Raw genomic sequence first — 23000 nt, 5'->3', positions numbered from 1 at the left:
ATGCTTGAGTAGAGACTGAAAGGGCAGCGTTGGTGAATTCTGGGACTTATTTTCTGTGTATGTTACCACAGATGCAACTGAGACAAAGCAAGTTGTTAAAACACACCAAAAATGAAGGGTTGTGTGTTTGTTAAGGCAGGCAAACTGCTTGGCTGAGCTGCTTGGCTGGGATCCAGCCTGTGGGCCATGAAGTGACCTATATTTGCTGCCCTGAATTGTGCGCGGAAAAGCATGGATGATGGAAACGGGCGAGAGGAATATATGGAGAGTCCTTGGCATTGGGATGCTGAAATCGGACTGGGTTTGATCTCTGGAACAAGCGGAAGCCGTTGTAACGAGGGCAACGGATACATATGGGGGAAAGTGAATAGTTAGGGGTTGTTGGGTTGGGTCTCCCTTTGGTACCATACTACCGGTAGGATTTGATGGGGCCAAATGTGGGAAGAGCCAGGAGAGAAAAGGAAGAACCTGTGTTCACACATAGTTAAATAAATTCGCTGCATTATTTTTTATTTATTGAACTTGTACAGTGGAACCTTGGTTCCCGAACTTAATCCGTTCCAGGAGTCTGTTCGATTCCTGAAACAGTTCGGCAACCAAGGTTCCTGCAGTCAATCAGAAGCTGCGGAAGCCGCCCCGGAACATTTGGCTCCCAAGGTGTTCAGGAGCCGAGGTCCCCTTTACAAGATTATAGTTAACTAGTGTATTTCAGCCCGTTTAATAACGGGCGCTAGAATATCCTGGAGTTCGGAGAGGCGCTTGTGCAGCGCTTCTCCGAACCCTGGGACCTGTCCTTGCTGTTGGCGGCAGGGGGACAGGAACGGAGGAGGAGAAAGCGCTGCGTTCTCCTCCTCCGTTCCTCTCCCGCAGCCGCCGACAGGAAAAAGACATCCCAGGGTTCGGAGAAGCGCTTGTGCAGCGCTTCTCCGAACCCTGGGACCTGTCCTTGCTGTCGGCGGCAGGGGGACAGGAACGGAGGAGGAGAAAGCGCTGCGTTCTCCTCCTCCGTTCCTCTCCCGTAGCCGCCGACAGCAAGGAGACATCCCAGGGTTCGGAGAAGCGCTTGCGCAGCGCTTCTCCGAACCCTGGGACCTGTCCTTGCTGTTGGCGGCAGGGGGACAGGAACGGAGGAGGAGAAAGCACTGCGTTCTCCTCCTCCGTTCCTCTCCCCCAGCCGCCGACAGGAAGGACGCGCACACTCTCCCCCCCCCCCTGCCTCCTCCAACCGCCGCTCCTCACGGCCAGGGAGGGTTGTGAGGAGGCCTTCACCGGCCTCCACCCTCGCTTCCCTGACGTGCCCTGCAGTGAGGGCGGTGTCCGGCAGGAGCGGCGGTTGGAGGAGGCAGAGGGGGGGGGAGAGTGCGCGCGCGCAGTCTCTGCTGTCCAATCCCTGTATCCCTGGGGCACATGCGCAGTGACCCAGGGACACACGGGACAGCTTGGACGCAGGGACATCTTGGACATTATTATATAGGATAATATTTAGTCAATTTATATACCACCCTTTATCAAAAGATTCCAGGGCGGTGTACAACATTAAAAAACATATTACAGAATGTCAATGATAAAAACATAATAAAAACACAGATATTAGGCGAATTCAGGCAGGATAAGGCTATTCAATGGCTACCAGGTGGTCCGTATGTTATTTTTGCAAAGTTTACAACAACCTTTTAAAGTAGTTTTCACAAAGGAGGCATGGGTCCGAGAATGGCTTGCTCGACTGCCCATTTGTTCCTTGCCTAGGCGGGTTCCGGGAAAACAAAAATATGACATTAAAATCAGTTAGCGAGTGCAGGAATGATGCGAGGCGACAGTGACACTCAATTGCCTGGTTCACACTTCAGGCCCCTGAGCTGCGTCTCCAGCTCTTTATGAAGCCCGCGGTGGTGGTGGTGGTTGAAGTGTTGTCAGACTAGGACCTGGGAGACCAGGGTTCGAATCCCCCCTCGGCCATGTAGCTCAGTAGGTGACCTTGGGTCAGCCGCTGCCTCTCAGCCTAACCTACCTCACAGGGTTGTTGCGGGGGATTAAATGAGAGTGGGTGGAGAAGCATGCACACCACCTCGAGAAAACGGTGGTATAAAATGAAATAAACAATAAAAGCAGAGGGGCCATAACTTCACCTAGACCAGAGGTTCTGATAGCTTCCCCCCCTTTTTTTGTATAACCAGCCCTATGCACCTGGTACCTACAGTGAAGGAGAAGCACTCTGCGTATCCTCGGTTGCAACATTTATGCAATTCATGCTTGCTGAACTTTGACATTCACATGCCAAAACGTTGAGCATGTCCTATGGAGGATCACGGCATACGCTCAACATTTATTTATTTATATTAAATTTCGACACCGCCCTTCATCCGAGGATCACAGGGCAGTTTACAATATAACGTTACAACATTAGCAGATCCCCATAAATAGCTAACCCTACAGCCCTAGAATGCATCTCGGCCTTGCCCCAAAGCGAAGCAAATCTGGCACAGGGCAAACTTTTACTGACTTGACATTTGCTGGCTGCCTGAACGAGGATATGGGTTACACTGAAGTCTTCCTTAGCAGAAATGAAAACAATTCTCAGTTGCGTACGGAGCAAAGCAGGTTCCAAGCGTATTTTTTAGTTTGTCAGTAAGAAGTAACTAAAACCCAAGACTTGCAGCTTCCTATGCTAATTGGAATTACTAATTAGAAGTTATCCAAATGAAAGACATGGTAACACAGGAAGCTGCCATTTACTGAGACAGACCACTGGTCCGTCGAGCCATAACTGTAGCTAGTCCATCAAGCTCAGTACTGTCAACACTGACTGGCAGCAACTCTCCAGGGTTTTAGGCAAGGGACATTCCTCACTCTACTTGGAGCTGTCAGGGATTGAACCTGGGGACCTTCTGCGTGCAAATCAGGAGCTGTAACACTGATCTAACCCTGGTCTTACACAAGTGGTTAATATTAAGCAGAAATGCTTTCCGGCCATAAAAATTGCAGCAACTTGTTATTAGGACAGAGGAGTAAATCTAGAAGGAGAAGAAATAATTTCGTTTTACCTAAAAGGTTCCTGCTTTCACACTGTGCCTACAATGGAGTTGTATGCCAGATTTCCTTTAATAATGAAAATAGCCATAATTGCACAACTAATCCAACCCGCTGCAATGCATAATGCCGAATCTGCCTTACTGCCTTGTTTATTTCTTTGACATCTGATGGGAGGGCGTTCCACAGGGTGGGCGCCACCACCGAGAAGGCCCTCTGCCTGGTTCAGTATGAGGCAAATTCAAGGAGGAAGCAGCTGGTGCATTTATTACATTTCTATTATACTCCTGCTCCTCCCCGTTTTATCCCCACAACTCCCCCCCCCCCGCGATGCAGGGTAGGAGGAGGGGATGCAGTGGCTATGGCGCCCAAGGTTAGCCAGAGGCAGTTTCACGGCCGAAGCAGGGATTCGAACCTACGCCTCCCAGGGGTCCTGAACGCCACGCCATACTGCCTGAGGCATCACAGACGCTTCCTCCCACCAGCCACGAGGGAGGGCAGGACGCACCGGGCACACTTTCGCGCATGCGCACACCCGGAGGAATAGCGGGGCGCCCTCTCCGTCCGTCCCCACCTCTGCCTGTTGCCCGGGCACGCCTCCTCCTCCTCCTCCTCCCTCGGGATTCCTGCCACGCCCATTCCATCCGCGGCCCGTTCCTAGGGCCACGCCCCCTCTTCCTCCCTGCGCGGGTCTCTCTCTGCCGCGCCCACTCCTTCTACGTCCCGTCCCTGGGGCCACGCCCCTCCCACTCCCACTGTGCCACGCCCATTCCTTTTTCCACCCCCTTCCTAGGGTCCCGCCCATCCTTCCTCCTCCCCGCTCGGGTCTCTGTGCCCCGCCCACTCCTTTTACGGCGCGTCCCTAGGGCCACGCCCCCTCCCTTCTCCCGGCCCGCTCGCGGCTGCCGGCGACAGTTGGTGCCTGAGGAGGAAGAGGAGTGGGAGGGGGCGGCCGCGGTTGCGCGCACGGGCGGAGCGCGCGGGGATCCTGTGAGGGGGCGGGGGCAGAAAGGAGGGGAGGGGAGAAGAAGCGGAGCGGGCGGCCTTCCCACCGACGGACCGACCGCCTCACGGGGAGGGGGAGGAGGAGGGGCCGCCGACCAAGCCCAGCCAGCGGCATGGCGGCTGGGCGCGAGCCGCCGCCGCCGCTTCCTCCGCCGCTGCTGCTGCTTCTATCTCCTCCTCGCTTCCCCGCCACCGCCCTCGCCCTGGCTGCCTCCCGAGCGCCGAGGCCCGTCGCCCACGACGACGACGTCGTGCTCCTGCCCCACTGACCGCCTGAGAGGAAGGAGAGCGCCAGAGGGAGGGAGGGAGGGGCAGCAGGCACGAGGGGGAGACCAGAGACCCCCGATCGGCCCCCCGGCCATGGAGCTCGCCAAGCCGGTCTTCCCCGCGCTGCCGCAGCCCAAAGAGGACTCTGAGGTGAGCGGGGGCGGCGAGGGTCTTCTCCCCCCTCCTCCTATCCCCCTGCCCGCCTTTTCCCTCCTCCTCCTCCTCCTCTCCCCCCTTCCGACGGCTCAGCATCTCACTGGCTGGAAACGGTCACTAGGCGGGCTGTGCTGTCTGTCCTCTACTACTTGCACACACACACCCCTCGGAGGAAGAGGAGGGGGTCGCGCAGGTGCTCCGCTTGCAAGGACGGGTGGGGGGTGGGGGGCTTGAGGAATAAACCTTTATCATGGCCCCCTCCTCCCACCTTTGGGTGTTTGGACCCTGGTCGGTCTTCAAGGGGTCGTTTTGTGCCTGACCCCCCCACCCTCCTCCCATTTTGTGGGTGTGTGAATTCGGGGAGGCACCTTTTCTCGGGGCGTGTCCCGTTGTAGCTCCTCCATTCAGGGGGCCGTGTTCATACGTGTGAACGTGTGTGTATGTGCATATGTGCCTGTTTTATCTGTTATCTCTTTACCCTATTAGATCTGGCATAATTTTTCTGCTACACTATTGTGGTGTCACGCAGACTGCTCTTGTGTGTGTGTGTGTGTGTGTGTGTGTGTTTTGTTGGGGAGAGTGGTTAACATTTTGTAGCCTGCAGCTTCTTCTGGAAAGTCCCACAACTCATCTCCTTTTTCCATTCTTCCCTGAATGGGTGTGTGTGACTCTTCACACTGCACGGGTGTATTTGACTCAGCATCCGTTTACTACAAAAAAAACCCGGGAGAATACAACAACACCACTTAAAGAGTGATGTTCTCTTTCTTCCACCCCATAATGCTGGTTGTGGATCGGGGCTTGAAGTGACCAGGAAAGAGGTATTGGGGTCATGGAGGATGGTTAGATGAAAATGTAAACCCAGTATGTGTAAAAGGAGATGTCCATGTTAGGGATCCTTGGGAAATAAGGTTGCCCATTACATAAAGCCCTTACAGAAATCTGTGGTTTGGCTACACTTGGGATGCTGTGTACAATTCTGTTTGCCTCACCTCAGAAAGGCTATTGTGGCGCTGGAAAAACTGGAAAAGGGCAACCCAAATGATCAAGTGGCTACAGGAACTCTCCTATGTGGAAATGTTGTGATTGTGACATTTAAGGCGTTTTAATTTAGAGAAAAGGCACATAAGAGGTGATCTGATACAAGGGTTAAAAATTATGCATGGTAAAGTGAAATTGGATAGAGAAAAGTTTTTATACTCAGTGCCAAAAACAAGGATCATTCTGCAAAGCTAAATGTTCAATATTCAGGACAGGTAAAAAGAAGTACTTCACACAGTGCATATTCCGTTGCAGAAGTCACTACAATAAGATGCAGTGATGGTGACCAATAATGGTTTCCTTTAAAACTGGTTTAGACAAATTCATGGAGGATATGATTATCAATGGCTACTTTTCATGAATCAGTACAATGCAGCAGCAAAAAACACAAATGCAATTCTAGCCTGCACCGACAGAAGTAGTGTCCAGATCAAGGGAAGTAATAGTATCACCCTATTCTGCCTTGGTCACAATCCACCTGGAATCCTGTGTCCAGTTCTGGGCACCATAGTTTAATGAGGATATTGACAAGCTGGAATGTGTGCAGAGGAAGGCAACAAGATGAGCAAGGGTCTGGAAAAGAGAAGACTGAGAGGAGATATGAGAGCCATCTTCAAATACAGTGGTACCTCGACATCCGAATGACTCGACTTCCGAAGGTTTCAACTTACGAAGTCGACAACCCCGGAAGTCTTTTCGCCACATGTGCAGAAGCACAAAATCGCGCTTCGCGCATGTGCAAAACGGGTGCTTCGACAACCGAAGACTTTGACTTACGAAGAGCGCCGCGGAACGGCTCGCCTTCATAAGTTGAGGCACCGCTGTATCTGAAGGACTGTCACGTGGAAGATGGAGCAGGCTTGTTTTCTGCTGCCGGGGGTGGGGGACTCGAACCAATGGATTCAAATTACAAGAAAGGAAATGCCAACTATACATTAAGAAGCACTTTCTGAAGGCAAGAGCTGCTCAGCAGTGGAAAGGACTCTCTCAGAAAGTGGTGAACTCTACTTCATTTGAAGTTTTTAAATAGGGGTTGGATGGCCATCTCTCAAGGATTGTTTGGTTGTCATTCCTGTATTGCAGGGGGTTAAACTAACCTTGGGATCCCTTACAACTCTACAGTTCTATTATTCTATGATGGCTGTGCATTACTAGAGGCAGTTGCTGTGCTCACGTTGCATTCATATCCTGCTGGCAGGCCTCCCAGAGGCATCTAGTCGTCCTCTGAGAGTAGAATCCTGGACTAGATGTGCCCATAGTCTCATCTAGCAGGTTTTTGAAGGTCCATGTTATTCAGTCCTTCACCCTAGATAATTCCAGGGTTTTGTCACTGCCAGCATCTGTTTCATTCTCTCCTGTTTAGCTGCTTCTACCTGACAAAGGTTTATTGAGAAACCTTACCCAGTGGTATGTACCTTTGCTCATAGATTTATTAATTCTCTTTTTTAATCGCCTTGTATAATACACCAAAAGCAAGTTGCAGGGCAGTAAAATGTCCACCTGCAATAAAACAGCAGACAATAAAATTAAGATATAATAAATCCTAAGTGGTGGTCTTAAACTTTATCTCATGTACAGCCCCACTTGGTGCTTCGTACTGTTTCACACACCCCTATGTGCAAACAATCATGCTGTACTTCATTTCTATTTTTAGACTCTCCCATTTCCTTTCAGAATCCAGAATGATCTTAACTGCTGTTTGTTTTACCATCCCTGTTTAATTTAGCAATAATTGTGCATTGTAAGGAATGTAAGGTTTTCCCCGTAGCCCCAACTCAGTCAGCTGTGTGATGTATTAAAGTACTTTTAAAAAGTATGGGGGGGGGGTCACACAGAAAATGCTGTCCTTCATGCCCTTGCTGGCCAACCTTCTTCACGGAGGGGCAGTTCCATGCAGGACATATTTTGCAGGGGATAAAAGAAAAACAGAAATCAGTGTTCCAAATTCGACCAAGTGAAGATGCCTGGGCGCTAGGATGGTGCCTGACATCACCATCTGGAGGTGCATGCCTGGGGATCATGGGATCTTGACTGTTTTCACACACTAATGCCACATCCTGTAGAATTCTATCCTTGATATTTTACCTACATACTGTAATCAGAACAAATTTCAGGAACCAAAAAGTCATATTGAAACATACGATTTTTGAGCCATCTGGCCCAAAAATGGCAACTTGACATTCTGTTTTGGTGACTATAACCCTGGTTTAAGGAGCCATTTGGTGCCTAGCTAATATATCTAAGTTTCTAAGACTGATTAAAATATAGCCCAACCTTTTAAACCCTGTTTTAAAACCAGTACATTCAATTTTGGAAAGCTTTAGAATAGATGCAGGATTACTGATTACCGTATATTGGCTATCCATCCTTTTTAGTTCTGCATCAGCTACAGTCCTGAATAAAGGAAGACCAGTTCTATGTTGAGCAAGTTGCAGTAACCAAGACTTGAAGTTTTAAATCATGAATAGCAGTTGGTACATCATAGTCTTGGGGGGGGGGGAGCCCAGCAATCTTCTCATCTGGAGGTGTTGGAGAAAAATGTTCTAACCCACTGTTGCTATTTGAAGGTCCAGACACAGCAATGTACCCTGGAGCTCATAAAAAGAGGAGATAAAATTTTAAGCCCTCCGTTCCTTCCAATTTGCAGGGCTTATAATGCATCATTACTATCATATTGTTTGGATACAGTCATTCATTTTGACCACATCACATCTGAACCATGGTCAGATGCTGACTTGCAGAGAGAATCTGACAAGACCACATGCCTATACTGTGTGAGGCATATATCTGGGCAAGTTTTATGAAGTTTAGATTTTTCAAAATGGAACCAACTCCATTTCAAAGGCATGAGATAAGCAGAATTTTATTAAAACCTAAAAATATCTTTTTGGAGTGACAGATAAAAACTAGTATTTGTTCAAATCGAATAGTGCAGTTTATCCAATTGTTAAATTGCAAACCTGTTGTGATTGTCCACTTTAAATTCTCTAGTACTTTAAATTGAAGTACTTAATAAATATATAAACAAAGAGTGGTAATTGGAATTTGCATGATCTGCACTTAACTAATTCCCTTTTAAGAGACACAGTCATAGCAAATGCCAGAATTCTGTGAAAGCACATTGGTAGGAACAGATCAGAAATAGTGAATTTTGAGTAATATTTAATGCATGTGCTTCTAAATAAGTTTATAGCAAGATATGTTCATATTTTAATATGAAACTAACAGCTGACCATTTACACTCAGCTGTTGCTCATTCAAGACTTTCTAGATTTGTAAATGTTTATTCTATAAAAACAGGTTGCCAGATATCTAGGATCAAACCAGCTTTTATTTGGCATGAAAGTATACCTTTCAAAATGCAAATACAGTAGGTAAAAACTAATGCAGAGGAGTTAAATAAGTCTAGTAATTCATTCTGCATGTTTCCTGCTTCTCTGCCACTCCAAAAGGAGCTGTCAGTTTTACGCCAGAGCCTTGCTGGAGTTGTTGGCAGCTGTCGTCTGTCTCTAGGCAGTGGAAGAGTGTGCATTTGGGGGTGAAGTCAAGCTGTTGGAAGGCCACAGCGCCTGCTGTGGCTGCAGAGACCTATGCGGGACAGACATTTTGCAACTGGGGCAGATGAAGGTTTCTGTTTTGCTGCTCCAGGTGCATCAGACACTTCTCTCTATGCTCTGCTGCGGACTGTGGAGTTAATGTTGCCCGCCTTCATGTCATGTTTGCAGACATCTTTGTAATGCAGAGTTGGTCTGCCAACAGGCAGAGAGCTCCCTGTAGAGCACTCCTTGGGGAGGAGAGTTAAGAATGTTGATTCCAACAGACAAAAATCAGCACTTGATAAAAATTCTTGCTGCTGCTCTTGTCATTTCTAACAACCCTTAGATATGCTTTTTGTGGTAGCTAGCACCCTTGACATTACAAAACTTCCACTCTGGGTAGTCTTTTGATGCCGAGCACACTTAAATGTTCTGTTGAATCTCAGAAGGCCTTTTTGATGATGAAGTAAAAGTCTGTTTGATGTCTGAAAAACATGTCTATTCAGGATCTGGAATTTAACTACTTACTAACTGAATAAATATGTATTCTTTTGCTTTGCCTATATAAAAATTGTAATTTGCAAGACTCCTTTTTGTTGACAGACTGTGAAGTTTCTGCTAGTTTTTATGTGGTTGAAGCTATAGTTCATCATTCACTATTCAACCTGTAATTATGATAATGAGAAATCACAATTTAACATGTTGAATAAGATGTAACTTGCATCATGTTATATATGTGTATATCTTTTCCACCCAGTTCAAAGACTTAAAAACATTGCGTCTACCAGGTTTTCCTTGAAAAACTGTTGGTTCTCTTAAGGGCAATACTGAAAATTATTGCTATGTGAACACTGCATTTTCTCTCTCTCTATAGGACTGGACATATCCAATGAGAAGAGAGATGCAGGTATGGCTGTTTCTTTTAATCAAATCTAGCTACTGGTTCATTAGATACTTGGTGGTGATGGTGCTACTAGGCTTTAGCAAAACCACGTGATGGCCTGAGATACTCTCAAATGTGCTGCAAAGGAACACTGGGGACAATTGCTCTGGAAACACCCAAGAGAAGACTTGGAATGACAGGTCTAACACACAGGGATAGTTGTAATTCCAAGTACAGTTTGAGGCTACCAAGAGATTTGTTACTTTCCGTTTTTGCCCTAGACTCACACTCAGTTTCTCTCATTCATCTAGGCATTGTCTTGCATTAATGTCCGGTTGAGAGAGACCTACTCAAGATCTATGATTTTCCCTTTCCTCGCTCTCTTCCTGGGCCTTGTGGGCAATTCCCAGCCCTAACCTTCCTTCCAAAAATGGTTGTCTCTGCTATCTTTGCTCCTGGCCAGTTGGCTGCACATATCTGTCACTCATTCCCCTCTCCACGTGTTCCAGGAGCCTGCAGGGGCCACTATATCTTTGTTTGGAAGTTGCTGTTTCTCTCCTGGTCAATGGACAGTAGGGAAAGCTGATGCTCATGCTGTAACACTGACTGGATTTGTTCCTAAATTTAAGAATAACACAACAGTTCTGTAGGTTGCTAAGTACTGGTCATATTTATTGAAGGGGGAAATAAAGTGAATTTGTCTGGATTGGCAGATGCCTCAGCAAAGTAAAATTAAAATGCTAATAGGCTATTGCAACTCCCTCCTAAACTTGCAGTTTGCATAGGAAACTTCCTAAATTATAAGTCTTTTTTTCTGGATAGAGAACACTAACAGGAGAAGCCCTCATGATTTCTTGTAGATGTAGGCTTTGTTCACAAGGAGTGGTTTGCATGGCATGCAAAAATTTGGCAGGAAAAGCTCTTTCTAGCATTGAGATGCAGTGAATTATGGTTTGCTTGTTGGATTTTCATGTTAAGCAGCCAGAAGCCCTCCCAGAAAAGAGAGTATACCTCTTGTATTGCAGGAGCCTTGAGAAATAATTAAGTAAAACAATCCAAATGGCTTAAGTAAGCAAGCCACATAGTGAGTATTGGAGAATCTTGATTATAGGTTATCTAGTTCAGAGTGATGGTAAGGTAGTATTCAGATGAGGAGGAAGCTATGCAATGAAAAAGTGGTGTGGTAAGTTAACCTATGTGTAAGATCGCACATCCTTTTCTTCTGCATTTAGCATAGAGCAACTATACTGTCGGTGAGGTACATTTATCTCAGTCCTGTTACATTCAAACCTTTGAAGGCTTTGAGAAGCCTTTGAGGATTCCAGGCAAGAGAAACATTCTAGTCTGGAAGGAGCTGGTGGGGGAGGGAAGCTTGGGTTGCAGCTTCAGTGAGGCAAGACAGTTCCTGGAATATTATTCTGGGATATTATTACCTTGGCGGCAGGCAGCTCCCTGCTGCTTAGATTTTTCTCTCCACCTCTCTGTCACCTCAAACTTGTTCATGTTTCTCTCTCCCCCTGCTCTCAGGCAGAATATACCAAGTCATTTATCAGCAAAGAATAAATGCCTTTCTCATAAACCGTTTATTATACAGTGCCTGAATTCTGTTGGTCAATACCAAGAAATGTGCTTGTGGTTTTCTCTCTGCCATTGTCCTTTGCACACTTAGTGGGTGGCTGGGGATTTTCTCACCTCCTATGTTTCTGTTGTGCAAGATTCCCTCGTAGCCGCAGTGCCAGCAATACAGGAAAAAAGTACCCATTTCTCAGGTAAAACCACAGAGCTCTTTCCAGATCCCATATAGGCATCCAGTTAATGCTAGTATAATTAAACTCTACTGCCAGTGTTAGTCTTGTGTAGCTTTTGCCATACTATTTAGGTAGATTGAATTTTCATTCCTCCCTTTCTCTATTTAAAGGAAATTTTACCTGGGTTGTTCCTGGGCCCGTATTCTTCAGCTATGAAAAGCAAGGTAGGTGTGTCTTTCTAGAATATTTTAATGCCGGTCACCAGTGCTTTTTTTCTAGGAAAAAAGGTACAGGAGACCTTGTCCTAGTAGTACAGGTGACTCCTCAATTAGACAGTGGTTCTGATCCGAGCCCCTTTGTGCATACCCAAAATTGTATATAATGGGGAGCACACTGGAGAGTCTTAGCGGTTCAAAGAGGAGAGCCACCCCAGAGCCCACAGAGGTCCCAAAGAGCCAGCAGAACTGACGCGCAAGGAGGCTTCTTCCCTGCCTGTCAGCTCTGCATGTCCAGAGCGCAAGTGGTTGCCCTGACCAATCTAAGCACCTTGTCCACATCATCAGACCTTACTAACTAAAACTCATCCAACATAACAGAACTAGACGGTGCTCTGGTGCCTCTCAAGATTCATCTGCTGTACGTGGAGTCAAGGTCCCGGTGTGGATGCAAATGATTTTATGATCCTCAAAATGCTTTGCAAACAAGTCGCAGTGGCGGTGGCAGTCTCAGCAGCCCAGAGCCAGCCTTGTAGCGCACTTGGCTCTGGCTGGCTTCAGGGCCTGCTCGCTGCTGTGGCGCCTGCCATTTTGCCTCACCGGATGTCCCCATATGATATGTCTTGTGCCATTGAACCAATCACACAACATTCATTCCTTACTAATAAATCTACAACACTTAAAACATAAATCCGGGGACATTAAATGAAATCCAGGGACGGATTCTGTCCGGGGACAGATTTGTAAATCCAGGGACTGTCCCCAGGAAACGGGGACATCTGGTAACCATAGGTTATTGGGTTGTTGTTTTCATTTTGATTCTGTATTTAGTGGTTTTATATTCTGATTTTATTCTGTAAACCGCCCTTAGACCTGCAGGTTCAGGGCGGTATATAAATTCAATAACAACCACAATACGGTGGTACCTCGGGTTACAAACACTTCTGGTTACAAACTCCGCTAACCCAGAAATAGTGCCTCAGGTTAAGAACTTTGCTTCAGGATGAGAACAGAAATTGTGCTCTGGCGGCAGCAGGAGGCCCCATTAGCTAAAGTGGTGCTTCAGGTTAAGAACAGTTTCAGGTTAAGAACGGACCTCCAGAACAAATTAAGTTCTTAACCAAAGGTACTACTGTAACTTGAACAACAACAAATTTTACAAAAATACAGTTACATATAAAAATGTAACATTAATACACAATTATTGATACATAATACATATAAACCAATATACTGTAGATTTCTTCACCTTGATTGTCATGTGTGAATTTTTTCCCATAACATTTTAATTTTCTATTGTTATTTGGACTCTGCTTGAGGAAAGACAGAGAAAGATGTTTTAAATAAACAAACTGCAACATGCACACTTTCTGACACAACAGTAATTGTCTTTGAATGTAGTTACACAGTTTATTGATGAGCTGCACCTTCGCACCAACACCAAAACAACCAGAAGCTTGTCCAGCCTATTTTGAAAGGTTCAAATGAATGTGGAAAGGAAATTCCTTCTGAGTTTTTGTCAGCCTTAAACAAAGCCACCTTTTTAAAACAAAGCCACACAGTAACTTTGCATGCTTCAGACTTGTTTTGCACTGGCCACAAAAATGAATTTGTTGTGTGTGTTTAGTTTTAAGCTATCATAGTCTTATTGAACATTTTAAATATCTATATATATTGTCTTAATAAAATGTCTTAATAAAGCTATCAGCTAGTCATAATGCAATATTATCACTCTTGTTTGTATGCTAGTTTAAAGGAGCTTTCACTTTTTCAAACATTCATTTTGCAGCTACCTATACTTCAGAAATATGGAATTACCCATGTAATATGCATACGACAAAATATTGAAGCAAACTTTATTAAACCAAACTTCCAGCATTTATTTAGGTAAGAAACCTATAAATCAATGTTGTGAAAATATGTCATGTTCAATGTGTGCTTTTTGTGCTAGTGTAGTTTTCAGTCTTTGCACTGCAAAGCAAGATTACAGGTAATGCTTAAAAGTTTCAGTGGATCACAATAGCTAGCAGGTATATTGCATAGCATGAAAGTCAGAAAGACAGGTGCAAGAACTTCTTTATGACTTCCTGTGAGGAATGAGACTGCTGTAAGGACAAGGCAAAATGCTTTGGGTAGGAAGCAGGGCCAGTGAGGGGTATGGCTGGGGCATTCCAAGGGCTAGATAAGAGAGGTTGGGGTGCACATTGGGCCCCCACACCTGAGGTTCCTCATCTCTGACATAGTCCTTGCCACAGTTGCTCTGTATTCTTTTCAAACATGGCTGAAAGTGATTCCTTCTGCTGCTGAACTTGACAAAAACTGGTGTTCAAAGACAGGAAGCCTAAGAACCAAACTACATGTTACACCATAGCTGCAGGTGGCGATAGCCCAACAAGAGTTGCTCAGCTGGCAGGAAGACTTCCCTCAGTGAAATGAAGAAGGAAGCCATTTCCAGCTATTCCCTTTCCCCTCTGCAGCCCTCCATGCGCCACCCAAACTGCTCTGGAGAGTCCCCCAGCCTTCTGGAGCAGGTTTAGGAGCAGGGTGTTACAGAGGGGGCGAGAAATCATTGAGAAATTCTTGCCCCCTTTTTCCACTGACAGGCAAGAATGACAGTTGGATACAACCCACAGAAAGCTGTCTTAATGATAATCTAGCTTAGTATTTTCTGCTTTGACTGGCAGTGGCTCTCACGTGCTTTCAGATAGGAGTCTTTCCCAGCCCTGCTTGCTCTGGAGTGCAGATCAGTCTTTACAGCTGTTTTGCAGCAGTGAAAAGAAAGGAGGAGAGAGCATTACTCTGCTAGTAGTTTTTCTCCTGAAATTCTCCTGAAGTTCGGCCTCATAGGTTTCATGAGGGAATTTTGCAACAACAGAGAAGGGGTTATTTGGCTATCGTACATTCTGTTACAGAACAATATGTTTGACCTTTTAACTTTTATATTTACTGTATATTATATTATATTATATTTTTATTTATATCTGCTTCAGATTATAAAAGAAACATTTTTCAGGCTAGGTGTTAATGTTCAAGAAGATGAGCAAGTCTGGTTGTGTACTTAACACACTTACTTTAATTGTAGGTATTTAGTCTTGGATATTGCAGATCACCCCATTGAAAATATAATCAGATTTTTCCCGACGGTAAGTGTTTACCATGACTTGTGAGTTAAACTGTTTCATCCTACTATCTTTCAGAAATCATGTGAGCAAATGCAGCCCCGTGTGCGAGTGAAAGAGAAGAAACAATCAGTCTCTGAAGCAGTTCAGCTAAATTGATAAATAATTCTTCCTGTGATGTCCACCTAAGTTAATGATCTTGTGGATAAGCCCCTGACGGGTAGTATTACTGGTTGCCATGGGTACTTTCTTCTGGGAAGTTCTCCTGCATAAAAGTGCTTTTGCAGGATTCCCTTTGATTTTAGCATGGCACGTAGAGGAGAAACTTCCCAGTGAATTGTACCCATGGTAACTGTCATATCAGATATTAAGGGTGACGGGTCACAGAATGCAATTCTCAGCTCAAAAATGGCTGTCTCTGCTTGCTATTCACTCTGTCTTTTTACTTTGCGCACTTTGTTGTCTCCTGCCCCTTGGATGGCCATTGTCCATGGCCGGCATCTGCTGAAAGTGCACTCCAGTGACTTCTTGTGAACTGTTGGGAATGGAGGGGGCCTCTTGAAACAACTATGTAGATGTCTGAATACTTGTGCTAGGCCAAGCTGGCTAGGGAGCTTCAAGAAGCAGCTGGGGAGAGCCATATTTCTAGGCCCCCCTTGCTGCTGCTTCAAGACAAGGAGCACTAAAAACCTGAATAAAAATAATGAGCTCTCCATTCTGCTGTCCCACCCCCACAACATCTTAACAATAATTATGTTAGGAGGGCCATGAGGAACCCCACCCTTCCATTCTGCCATTCTTGCCCTGCCATGTCACGGAAAAAACCTTTTAATGAATCTTGAATGTTAATTCTTGCCATAAAACTGAGCACTGTTGTTTATTTTACATGTTTCTATCCTGCTTTTCCACTAAAAGTGCCCAGGGAGGCTAACAGCAGAAATATAGGCAGTGATCATTTTGCACGTGTTCGTTTGTGCGTGGCTGCCAACGTGAGTGCCGTTTTTGGCCCTGGAAAGGGGGCAGAACGGGGCTGGGGGCTGGGTCTGCTTACACATGCCATGACTGGAACGCAATCCCTGCACAAACGGGGAGTTGCCTGTATAGTAATACTATCCACAAAAAAATGATAAACAGGAATCTGAATTTAAAAGAAATGCAGTAGCTTAAGTCATTCTTTAGGTTTTGGGGTAGATAAACATCACTGGTAGCCTTTAACCAAGTGCTGTCAACACTTTATGAGCAGTTTAAATCTTCACACTATTTTTCTGGCCTGGCAGGATATACCTTGATTGCATATACCGTGTTTCTCATATTATAAGACACGTCTTATATTTATTTTTTCCTCAAAAAAACACACTATGGCTTATTTTCAAGGGATGTCTTATTTTTTTCCTCCTCCTCCTGCCGCGGCCGGCATTGCTGCTGCGCCTATCACTATGTCTTATTTTCGGGGTATGGCTTATATTCCTTGAATGCTTAAAAATCCTGCTATGGCTTATTTTACGGGTATGTCTTAAAATATGAGAAACAGGGCGTGTTTCTCCTAAAATAAGACACGTCTTATATTCATTTTTCCTCCAAAAAACACACCACAGCTTATTTTCAGGGGATGTCTTATTTTGCACAGCAAGCAAGCTGCTTTTTGGGGCGCAGCTACGGTGGCCGCTGAAGACAACTCTTGACTCGGCCCGAGGAAAGGCCGGCCCAGCCTCAACAGCGACCTTCCCTCCAGCTACCATACTGACAGGGTGAGGGTGGAAGCAGCTCGCTCCACCTTTTCCCATGAACCTGCCCTGCTGCCGGTGCCTGGAAGCCCCGAGCTCGTCTGACCCTGCTGCCCTGACCCGGGACGCTTCGCCCTCTGTCGCATTCCGGAGGCCAGAGCTTGGGAACCAGGCAGAGTGAGAGCAGAACGGGCGTGCCGAGGGGGAGGCGGGGGCCGCAGGCTCCCGCGGCGGCTCCGGTTCCTTTCAGAGAGCGCGAGCCTCTCATCGGGCGCAGAACCTGCCTCGCAGCAGCATGTCCAGAGTGGACCATGTCCACAGAAAAGCATTCGTGAACCAATTTAGGGCACAAGAAGAAGGAAAGTGGTTGCGCCCGATTAAGGTTGGACTAGACCGAGGGAGCGGCGCAGGGACCTCTCGAGCAGGCGAAGCAGGGCGTGAGAGGGCCGGCCACACCTCAGCGCGTTTTTCTCCTCGACGCCTCAGCGAGAGGTGACCGTGCATGCGCACACCAGCGCCGCCGACCGGAGCAGCCCCACCACCGTGCGCTCGCCCCATTGCCGCCTGCTTTGTGGCGCTTGCCTCCTCCATTCACCCCGTCGCGCTGCTTCTCCCCTTTCGCTTCGCCCGGCGCTCACGCGGCAAGCGGCGGCGGCGCTTTTCCCTCAGGCGCCTGAGGGGAAAGCGCCGCTCGCCTTCCCAGCTCGACAGCCTCTCCCCGGCGAACTCATGTTGGAAACGTGCACTTGGACAGCTGGCTTCAGCTGCTTCTCCTGGCCCCTCCCCGGACGCCGACAGGCACCTTCCTTTTCCTCTTCCTTGGCGCCATCCACTCCCCCACTACGGCTTATTTTTGGGGTATGTCTTATATTTAATCAACTCATGAAAAGCCTGCCATGGCTTATGTTGTAGGCACGTCTTATTTTAGGAAAAACACAGTATTTACAATTTCCTCAAGTGCATGATACTCTAGAACACACAAATTGGCTGCATTTGTGTTAAGAACTCTTTGAGATGGCGGTAATTGGAACGGAATCTGTGTCTGTTATGTTTTTCTTTAGACTAAGGCATTTATTGATGGGAGTTTACAAACTGGAGGTATGTATACTCAATTTGCTTGCCTACCTAATTTATCAGATGCTTGATACAAATGTGTTGCTTTGTTTATGTAAATACAGATGGGGTGGATGTACTTTGTAATGGAATGGGATATAGTCCCTCTTGGGAATGCTATAAGATGTGTAGTGATAGTTGGTGCCATCTAGCTCAGCCTTACTGGCCAGATTCCTGGGAGGCTCATTGCTGCTTCCTGCTTATATTTGTTTTAAGATGTTTATGCTGATTTTGCTACTGGCTGTGTTTGGTTATACTAATGATTTAAATTAATTTTAATATGAGAAGAGCCCACTGGACGTTACGTGTTTGGATCTTGTTGAGGACTGAATGGTGGGATATAAACTGAGTAGTAATAATACAAAATGCCTGTAAAAGCTCTGGCTGGTATGTGTAAAGCAATTCTTTTCATTCTCAGGAAAAGTTCTTGTCCATGGGAACGCGGGGATTTCTAGAAGGTAACAAGGCTCACTTATTTTAAAAAAATATCCCAAAGCATGGCTGACATATCTTAACTTGTTTTTGTTGGTTTGTTTTCTGTTTTTCAGTGCTGCCTTAGTTATTGCATATATTATGGAAACATTTGGAGTGAAGTACAGGTACAGAAGTGCTTTTAAACTGCTTTCCACCCCTTGGAGAAAATATTGGTCTTCCAACCAATGGCCAAAATGGGAATCTTTGGAAGGGACCACGAGGGCCATCTGGTTGTAGTTTGTTGTCAATGCAGCTCTCCGTATCTAGTGACTAGGCTGAGTGAGACCCTGCTAGGGATTAAAAACAGTTGTACAACTTGATCACCTAAGTGTTTCAATATTGTGCAACTTTTTCAAAAGAAAAACTGCCCCAAAATATTGCAGACTGAAGTTGGCAATACAGGCCTATGTGTCTGCTGTGTTCTTTCAGTGCCAGGCCAAGTTGCCCCTTCTCTCTGCCCCTTCTCTGCCTTTGTGATGGTGGTGGTTGTAACACTTGCCACTGGTGCTGTGACCTCGCCCACCAAAAATACCAAGATCTATTTGTGGAAGGTGTGCATGTTCTCTCTGCACAGAACTTTCCTCCAATACTGTTTGCCTCCAGTAGGCTCATGCCCTGTTAGTCCTCCATCGCCACCTCAGTTGACAAAGAGTGCAGTGCTTGCAGTACATCTCACTTTGGAACGACAGCCCGAGAGAAAACAGGTCTTGGATATGCTGCAGGGCAAGGAAATTCTGGGGTTCAAACATCTGTATGTAGAGAATTCTGGTCCCACTGAAGAGGGAGCCCCAATGATGGCCTTATTACAAAGGATGGAGATTCAGTGATAATTTCGTAGGGATAATGGACTCTTGGGGATAAAGATTGGCTATGTGGGTCTGTTTCATGTTTTAATGGAGAACTTTAAGCCTGAGATAGATGAGGTATGTGTGATGGGTCCCAAGCAAGCGGGCTTATGCACAATAACACTGTCTTGGTCCAGTGAATGGAACATTTAGCCAGGGTCCCTGGATTTCAGTCCTACTTCTGCCTGGGGATCATTGTATCCCCAGCTTCAATTCCCCATCTGTGAAATAGGAGTCACACTCAACATGGGACTGTTGTGAGGATGAAGACAATGAGGGTTGGCACTGTTGAGTGGGGTGAGGTTTGAGTTTCAGTTGGCCTCTTCACTTCAGCAGGCCTCGCACAACAGATGTTCCCAGTGAGTTGGCCCTCTGTTCAGCGTTTAATGCTTCTAACAGGCTTCCTCAACCTCGGCCCTCCAGGTGTTTTGAGACTACAGTTCCCATCATCCCTGACCACTGGTCCTGCTAGCTAGGGATCATGGGAGTTGTAGGCCAAAAACACCTGGAGGGCCGAGGTTGAGGAAGCCTGCTTATAACATAAATTTCACATGAAGCAGCAGGGTCAGTTCTCAGCATCTTGTATAAGGAAAATCTGTTAAAGTAACTAACTGGACCCTGTTGTTGTTGGCTGTAGGCCTTCATGGAGTTAAGCAGGTCTGGGCATGACTCATTCCTGAATGGGAGCCCTTGTATGTCATTCTAAACTATTTGAAGGCAGAATACAAGCATAGCTAAACTGAAAGTAAATACCAAGAGAATGAGTCAGAAACCAAATGCAAACTGGTATAAGATGAAAATGGAGAATCTCTTTCTCATAGGGATGCATTTACATACGTGCAAGAAAGAAGGTTTTGTATTAATCCCAATGCTGGATTTGTCCATCAACTTCAGGTAAGTTGTTTTCCTACCTGTTGATGATGTAGAATTCGTACTGATGGTCTGGCCCGGCCTCCCCAAGTATCTGATATGTATTGGCTTAAATGAAAAACTTCATTATATCTTGCCTGGCTGTTTGGGGTGTTAATTGGTACATTACCGGTATTGGCCTTTTCTATCATTTTGTTTGCTTTGATGCTGTACTGAGGATGTGAGCAATTCTAACAAATGTAAAATATGTAAAACAGAAGCATAAGATGCCTAAAATTAATGATATTTCATAAACAACTTATCAGCTTTACGTTGATAACCACATGGCCAGTGTAGAGCAGTAGGTCTCAGCAGCAGGGGGGTCTGTGCCTTCCGTGGCTGAGCTTGAGGCTGGTGGCATAAAATCTCTTTGAGCCACAGTGTCCAAAATTCTCCCAGATGCCCCATTTCTACTCTGCTCTGGTAGACCAGAATGGGTAGACCAGGTGTATTCCTGGTAAGCTCCCTGGTGCCTGCTCTAAACAGTGGGTGTGGCTTTCTGGAATTGCTCAGGTCAGCCAAACAGAAGCAATTACTTTCATCCAGAACCACTTTCTCTCCCCTAACCTCAGTTTCTTGCAATATTCCAGCCTTTATGGCTGTAAACATTTATGTTCCTTTAGCTGCCCTCCTGTTCTTTTTATCCCAGGATCCCAATGTCAGGTGAATTCTTGCCCATCTGTACCAATCCAGCCATTCTGTTGCTGCTTCATTTTTATTTTTATTTTAGGAATATGAAGCCATCTATCTAGCAAAGTTAACTATCCAGATGATGTCTCCTCGGCAGCTGGAGCAATCACTGTCTGTCAGTACGGGTGAGTACATATTTCTGTGTAGCAGGGGTGGGGAAGCGTTTTCAGCCCAAGGGGCACATTTCCTAACGTAGCCGCTCACAGAGCAGTTACTGCCAAGCCTGCTTTCTCAAAGATTTGCATTGTAATCCCCTCGTAAAACAAAGGGGGAAACCTTCCTTCAGCAGGGAATTCCAGTCAGACTCCTTCCTGAGTCCAATTTGCATGCAATCCCTTGCTAACTGCTACCTCTACTCAAAATAAAATAGGTACAGTGGTGCCTCGCTTAACGAATGCCCTGCTTAACGAAATTTCCACTTAACGAAATGATTTTTCGAGTGGAGGTTGCCTCGCTAGACAAATTCGTTTTACAAAAAAATCGTCTAGCAAATCGTGGTTTCCCATAGGAATGCATTGAAATTCAATTAATGCGTTCCTACAGTATGGGCAAAAAAATTTCAATGCATTCCTGTGGGATTCGCTAGACGAATTTTTCGTTATAAGAAAAGACCCGTGGGACGAATTAAATTCGTCTAGCGAGGCACCACTGTACATGCATTTCTCCCCTTCACTTGCCCCCAATACAAACCCCTCCCTAATTAGGAAGGTGTGTGCATCAAAATGCCCTGCTAAAATGGGGGGGGGCACATCGTTTTAGCAGCAACTTTCAAGGTCAAAGTACCAACTTCTTGATGTCCTGTGATTGACAAGTGTGCAGCCCCGCCCACCTGTCACATTGGCCCCCTAGTCCATTTCTGATGAGGTTCTGGCCTGTGGAGTATGAAAACTACCATGAGAAGCTACTCAAAGCTGATGGATTACTGATAGAAACCAACCTGGTTCATATTTGATGAAACCTATTTGAACTTCTGCAGCAATCCCTCGAAACTAAATACTCTTGTAATACGCGATGACTGAAATGAGTTATTTCAGAAGTAGGAAGAGAAGCACAGGGAGAGTGGCTGTTAACTATTGTTGGATGTTTAAAATGGGCAAAACAAAGATAGAAAAATTGGCTTCCAATTGGAATTGTGCGGCAAAATGAAAATGTTTTGTAGAACAGGTCTGGTTCCACTCAAACCATTTTGGAAAGCTCGTTTCTGTCCTCTTAGCCACCTTCTCAACCTGCCCCACCTGTTTTGCAGGAAGTCTGAAACGAACCCATGAAGAGGATGAGGAAATCAGCAATATGCAAGCCGCAGCTCAGAACGGTTGACACCAAGGGCACTCTGGACTTGCTGGCTGGGAATTTCTATTCATGGCAGCTGCTAACGTCAGCAAGATGAACAACCAGATCTATTTTTTATATATATAAAATGGGAGATGAGTCCAACTTCCTTATGCAAACCTGCCCCTCCAGTAGCACACCAGGCAACACGGTTAAGGGTATTGGATTCCTTTACTGACTAGATGGCACTGATTGTTTTGCTCCTTTTTTTACACTTTATAGTTTTACCCTAAACCAAGACTTTGGACTTGCAAAGAGGTATTATTGCAATAATGCACTTTTCATACTTGAAATTTCTTTATTTGTATTGATAAAGTTATTACTTAAACAAAACCTGGGGGGGAATGATTTGTTTATAATGTTATTTGTGTAATTTATAACAAGAGTCTTTAGTAAAAAAGGAAAAGAATGAAAAGAAACAACTTCCTAAAATTCACTGTGGGTTGTATTTGTTTCATTTCCCAAGTTTAAGCTTGAGGCAGAAGGAAACAAGTTTTAGTAGCCATTGGAAATCATTGTTTTGGCTATCATGAAGTCGTAAGAGCAAACTCAAGGTCTCTTCCAGATTAAATGGCTGCTCTTTTCTCTATCCTTTCTGGCTTTTCCCTGAAAGGCCTCCAAGACGATAAATTTTCCCCAGCTTTATGAAAATCCGCAAGAATTGACTCCTAACAGGCAAATGCGGGTGTACAGCCGTACTGCTGAACGTAGCCTTCTAGCCATATTGCCAGTATTTTTAGTTTTCTGTTCTTCAAACCTTTACAGATGACTCGTAATTTACGTGAGGCTAAGGACTTGCATGTAAAGCCAAAATTACATACAGTAAAGGTAAAGGGACCCCTGACCATTAGGTCTAGTCGTGACCGACTCTGGGGTTGCGCGCTCATCTCGCATTATTGGCCGAGGGAGCCGGTGTATA

General features: G+C 45.7%; 1 protein-coding gene across 1 annotated transcript; it reads left to right on the top strand.

Moving 5' to 3' along the window:
* Positions 1-3976: 3976 nt before the first annotated feature.
* Positions 3977-22994, top strand: STYX (serine/threonine/tyrosine interacting protein). The gene is made up of 11 exons (XM_035099487.2): positions 3977-4449; positions 9907-9939; positions 11834-11887; positions 13668-13765; positions 14961-15021; positions 17783-17819; positions 18253-18292; positions 18383-18433; positions 19975-20047; positions 20793-20877; positions 21999-22994. The coding sequence occupies exons 1-11, from the start codon at positions 4393-4395 to the stop codon at positions 22067-22069; spliced, it is 660 nt and encodes a 219-aa protein (XP_034955378.1). The 5' UTR covers positions 3977-4392; the 3' UTR covers positions 22070-22994.
* Positions 22995-23000: the final 6 nt, after the last annotated feature.

This window comes from Zootoca vivipara, chromosome 1, assembly GCF_963506605.1.
Source record: "Zootoca vivipara chromosome 1, rZooViv1.1, whole genome shotgun sequence".
Classification (NCBI taxonomy): Eukaryota; Metazoa; Chordata; class Lepidosauria; order Squamata; family Lacertidae; genus Zootoca; species Zootoca vivipara.
Note: the sequence above shows the minus strand (reverse complement) of the source record. Positions and strands in the feature narration are given on the sequence as shown.

Coding starts and splice junctions, on each gene's coding strand:
- STYX (XM_035099487.2), top strand. CDS start 4,393: ATGGAGCTCGCCAAGCCGGTCTTCCCCGCGCTGCCGCAGCCCAAAGAG. Junction 18,434..19,974: donor ACATTTGGAGTGAAGTACAG/GTACAGAAGTGC, acceptor TCTTTCTCATAG/GGATGCATTTACATACGTGC. Junction 20,878..21,998: donor ATCACTGTCTGTCAGTACGG/GTGAGTACATAT, acceptor CCTGTTTTGCAG/GAAGTCTGAAACGAACCCAT.